General features: G+C 34.2%; 1 protein-coding gene across 6 annotated transcripts in view; it reads left to right on the top strand.

Annotated features, from left to right (window-relative positions):
* Nucleotides 1–3,622, top strand: part of GRIA2 (glutamate ionotropic receptor AMPA type subunit 2) — a 140,138-nt gene extending 136,516 nt beyond the window's left edge. For 3 of the 6 annotated variants that reach the window (XM_006121853.5, XM_006121857.5, XM_006121856.5), the window contains one exon: nt 319–3,616. In XM_006121853.5, coding sequence (XP_006121915.1) covers nt 319–483 — 165 coding nt within the window. In that variant the 3' untranslated portion in view covers nt 484–3,616. Of the gene's footprint in view, nt 1–318 lie in introns of all 6 variants that reach the window. The other 3 variants (XM_006121859.5, XM_006121858.5, XM_075930123.2) reach the window with 2 other exon arrangements.
* The last annotated feature ends 2,046 nt before the right edge of the window (nt 3,623–5,668 follow it).

Below are 5,668 nucleotides of genomic sequence, written 5' to 3'. Positions count from 1 at the left end.
TGAATGAGCAAGTAATGACTGCAAGATAGTTTTTTGGTTGTTGTTTTTTTTAATGTGGATCTTCCTGGCATAAATGTGCTTACCTTTTTGTAGCCCAGCTTTTGCTTTACATGTTTGTTTTCATTTGCTAGAGGCTTTCAAAAAGTCATATAAGAGGATTTGGGCCTGATTCTTCTCTTTCTTATGCTGGTGAAAATAAGAAGGTATTCCACTCAAATCAGTGTAAAACTGGTGTAAGGAAGAGGAGAGTCAGGTCCGCTGTTTCATATGCTGAATTGCTGTAATGTATCAGTTATTTTTCTTTCTCTCTTTCCTAAGATGACCTTGAATGATGCCATGAGGAGCAAGGCAAGGCTGTCAATTACAGGAAGTACTGGAGAAAATGGACGTGTTATGACTCCAGAATTTCCAAAAGCAGTGCATGCAGTACCTTACGTGAGTCCTGGCATGGGAATGAATGTCAGTGTGACTGATTTCTCGTGATTGATAAGAACCTTCTGAGTGCCTTACACAATGGTTTTCTTGTGCGTTTATTGTCAAAGTGGTGAGAGGCATCCAGTATCTTGAAGACATTTCTTTCAGCCAAGAATTCTTATATTTGTGGAGTTCATCTTGAATTGTAATGAATGCTTAGTACAAAACACAACACCATTTTCTACACAAGTTCAAGATGAAGCTTGACTGACATGCACAGCTAACATGGAAGTACTGTAATCTAACTGAAGTCGTGTACAGGCAACACACCAGTTTCTGCAGCCACCATTGTTAGTTCCTTGGTTCATACTGACTTAAGCACACTTGACATCAATTGCATCAAGATGTGACATGTTTTTTAAGAAAAAAAATTAAAATGAAAAAAAAATATTTTTAGGTATTTTCACAAACTGGCTTTTAAAGAATTTGCTTCCATAATGGTTGAATAAGACAAAAAAAAAACCTGTGGGGAAGTGGAAAAATTAAAAATAAAGGCTTTAGGCATCGGGTCCAGATTTTTGAAAGCCAAATATGTAAATGATAAGAAGAGGGAAATAAATAAATAAATAAATAAATAAAAAGTTCAGATCTTGTAATTTTAATTGTTATTAAAACTTTACTGTATAGCCTATTCTTTAACATTTGGTGTTAATATCCAATTACTTGGCAATGCTTGACATTTGAAATAAACTTTTTTCTATGGTTTTATTTGCAAGTGGTCGGATTAATTTTGCAAGCTACAGATGAGTTATAAGAATCTAAAAAGTAAAAGGACATTGTCTAGGTTGGGCCAAAGTTTTATCTCCTCCCGACCTCCCTATCCTCAGCTAATTCTGAAATGCTAAATTCCATGTTTTATTTAGAGATGGGCCACATCATAACATTTGGATCTGCATTTTAGATCCCCCATGGAGTTCAAGAGTACCCTTTACTAGAGTTGGACTACAGATAGGAACAGGATGCAAAATTTGGATTCAAGTTTGGATTATACTCCCATTTACTTCTAAAGTTCAGAAACACTAAGATCTGAGGGTTTGTTTGGTTTATACCCATCTCTAGGTTTTCTGTATGTGTATGTTTATATAAAGCATAGCAACAGAAGGCAAGCATTCAAAAATAATCCTACAGTAATACAAGAATAAAAAACAGATCTCAGAATAAGTTAAATTAAGAAGCAGATTTCAAGTGCTCAGGGAGTGGTTCTAGAGAATATAAAGTGTTTCCTGAGAAAAATACCTTGACAATGTCTTTTTAATTTAAGATCCATAATATTCCAATCCCTGAAATTTCAGTTTGTATTTCTGAACATAAAGAAATTCCATAAATCTCATGCACTATGAATATTTTAAGAATTTTAAGTTATCATGGGTTTTCCTTATAAGGATCACAAAACTTAGACCTGTTTACAACACAAAAATGAATTCTAAAAGGGGCATAGTAATATTCATTTAAGTGCTAATGCAATCCAAATCAATGTAGTACTTCCCTAGCCTTCATACCAGATGTTTAAAGAGCTTATATTTCTCTGTATTGTGACTACAAAAAGTTACAATATCCCTCATGCAGTACTACAAGGCCCTTATTTTGTTTCTCACTGAAATAAAATTTGTAACATAATAATGAATGGATTTAGCTGGAATTATTTCCTTAGATTTCAATACATTTTGTTTAAAATTCAAGTAAATAGTGCATTGTATCTTCATGAGAAACTTTTAAATCTCTTCTTTTGGTAAAAACCATGGGCCTGATTCTAAAAGCACATGTATACGGTACTTCTATTTCTGTCGGCCATAGTTATAAATAGAGAGTGCTTGCAATATCAAGCCCTCTGCTAGTAAGCTGTATATCATGAAGTTTAACCATTTCTCAGCTGCATATGCTGAGTGTTCTGTGCATTGCTCTTCATCAGGAATCTGGGGATGCAGTCAGAGTTTTATTATTCAATGCTAGAATGACCAAACTGAAATCTAGGAATATTCAAATGGTACTGAAAAACATTTTTAAAAGTAACATTATAATACTGTACACAATGGAAAACTATTTATTGTATCTCTGGGCCAACTCTTCTAAAAACTGTAGTGTTAAATCTTCCTTTGTCAAGCCTGAAATAATGTATATAATTGAAATATTGTAAAGTTATATTTTCATGTTTTTATACTTACAACATGATTGAAATACATAATGTATGAGTATTTCAATTACAGATAATGTTGATTGGATAATACACATCTCGGTTAAAAAGCAGTAATCGTAGTTTAATATTCATGTTACGGTACATCAGTATATTGCTATATAAGTATGTCTGTGTGCTTTTAAGTGAAAAAGTAGTCAAGAATGATGACAGCTGTCAAAGGGATTTTTTATTCATTTTGTATGAAAAATTATGGAACAACCAAAATGTTTATGAACTATTCTCGTGTAAATTTCAAAATGTCCTTTACTGTAGGTTTTTGTTTACAGTACAGTATCTTACTTCTGCTTTGTTAAATGGGTATTGGTACAAAGCTGGACATACACTTTCTAAGACTTCTGAAAACATTAACATTCCCAGTTTTTCAAGTGTACCTATATGGGAGAAAATGTTTCTGATTTTATTTTTAAATCTAACACACGATGGCTTTTCTGGAGTGTTGTATAAACTTCAATCATACATAAAACGTGTTCTTAAAAAAGGCAAAAGATCCTTAGTTTGTTTGTTTAGTATTATTGAAATCTAATTTCTACTCCTAAAAAGTATTTTAATAAACTTCAGCACAGAACAAATCTATCTGTCGCTATCGAAGTGAAGTCCTTGAAGAGTTTCTGCAAGGAGGATGCAAACATTCCAAGCATGAAAGAAATTATTTCATATAAGGGTAAATTTACTGTGGTTTGCCTTACCTCTGGACAACATTATTTACCTTTTTTGTCAATAATATAGTTCTACTTTCTTTATATAGCCCTCTTGATGATGCCTGTAAGGTAGTGATATAAGTCGGTGCAATCAAATATTTATTTGTGTCTGATTGTACCTAAAAATGTCAATTATTTCCTGGATCAGCAATTTTTATTTCAACAGATGATTGATATATCATCAGCAGAGGAAATGAGACTTGGCAAGTATTTAAAGTACATTTTAATGGTCCTGTTATTATAAATCAGTTAGAGTTGTAAAAACAAGTGAGTAATAGCAATGAAGAATTATAAAGTCAAGGTTGAAGAAATTTGTCAGATAAAAGTTACAAGGTATAGATCGTAGTATGGAGCACATTGTAGCAGAGTTTCTCCGGTGGACCTTCTTCTTCCCATCCTATGAGGATTACGCATAAAATTCCCATGGCAACAATGATACAGAAAAATAATATAATACAGGCATTTGTATGTTTGTCTCTGTCTTTTGATACAAATTACCACTTCAACACAGCACTAGCATGTTGTGACCATCCACCACCATGGGATCATGAGGGAGCATTCTCTGGACATGTTTATGTCTATTGATTACCAAGTTTTATTTTATACTACAACAGTAGTATTTTATGTTCTCTCTCTCTGTCTCTCTCTCTCTCTCTCTCTCTCTCTCTCTTTAATCCAGGCAATAGAGCCTAAATTTTCTGAGGGAGAGAGAAGTCAGGCCCTTTTAACATAAAGTTTGAAACTGGAGTGAGCACTTTGGCTGCAGTTTTGCAAAATGTTTAATCATGTGCTTTATTCTGAGCACCTGTGTAGTCTCATTGGAATCACCATTATATATAAAGCATTGAATATTACATATAGTGTGTATTATAAAATATACATAACATACTTCAAATTCCTATGTAGTAATGATATCCATGTGATGAATTGTTTTGATTATGATACTTTCACTGTTTCTAAAACTCTGCTCATGCGTTCATTTCTTCTCAGACCACTCCTCTCGGTCTAAATTACTGGGCTGCTTCAAAGAGCCCCATTTGTAAATACCACTGGTCAAAAAACTGTTTCTCTCTCAGGCTGTGTCTAGACTGCAGGGTTTTTTCAAAAAAACTTCCCCTGTGTCTAGACTACAGCCGCGTTCTTTCGAAATTAAATTGAAAGAATGCGGCTTTTCTTTCGATGGTGGTAATCCTCATTTTATGAGGAATAACTCCTTTTTTCGAAAGTGTTCTTTCAGAAAAAGGCGTTCTTGAATGCAAACAGGGCTTTTTCGAAACAGAGCTTCCAGACTGCCTGGGTGCTCTCTTTCAAAAAAGCAGCTCACTTTTTTGAAAGAAGAGGTTGCAGTCTAGACGCTCTCTAGAGGCTTGTAGTCTAGATGTACCCTCAGATAAATGCAGAGTTACCCTTCACTCAGTACAGAGGACAACAATACTTATACCTACAGTTAATATCTTGGGACTCACAAGAGCTAGAAATAAGGACATTGTAACACAGGAAAACAAACATTCCTCTCTTGAGTCTACCCTTGGAAGGGCACAGTGAATCAGACCTTAAAGCTGCTGGCATATTACACACCACAAAGCTGATTTCCGTCATTGTTAGAGGTTTCTGCAATGAATTCATGACAGCTGTATTCCTCCTCCAAAGTCTTAGCAGTTCAATTGGTTGTTAATAAATAGATCGTCGTGTGAAGCTTGCATTTGGTCTTATAGATGTAGAGGTATTAAACATAACAAAGAATTTTTAAAAAAATTCTTTAAAATAGGATTTTTGTAAATATGTTGCAGAAATATAATACATAATGGTACAATGCAGTATGGAGTTTTCATTAAGACTCACTGAGAGTGGTGGTCTTGCTCAACACTTGTGAGTAATGGGGCCTTTTCACACTTCACTTGTACTTCATACTATTTTCCACACCACCGTGTACAGTCCTTATCTCCCTCTTGCACTCCTCTCATCATTCCTCGCAGTTATTTGTACTATATATTTTCTATCTGGGTGTGTGTTTAAATTGTATAATTAGTTTGCATACTGCTGAAATTAGAAAGAGAGAAACAGTGCCACATATGAATCTGGTAATCATTTGCCTCATAGCATCTGGTTGTGGCACAAAAGTGGAGAATGAAAGATGATAGATTTGGGAAAGCTTTCTTATATCATGTAGGCCATGATTAATTCAAGTAATACCTTCTAGAACAATCCCCTTAGGACTTTATCTAACCTGCATTGAACAGCTCTAATTAATAATATGAGTTCTCTCAATGCTTAATTTACTTCACTGTCAACCAAATATATA

The sequence above is a fragment of the Pelodiscus sinensis genome, chromosome 4, assembly GCF_052426305.1.
Source record: "Pelodiscus sinensis isolate ZL-2025 chromosome 4, ASM5242630v1, whole genome shotgun sequence".
NCBI lineage: Eukaryota > Metazoa > Chordata > Testudines > Trionychidae > Pelodiscus > Pelodiscus sinensis.
The sequence above is the reverse complement of the archived record's forward strand: the minus strand, read 5'-3'. Positions and strand labels throughout refer to the sequence as shown.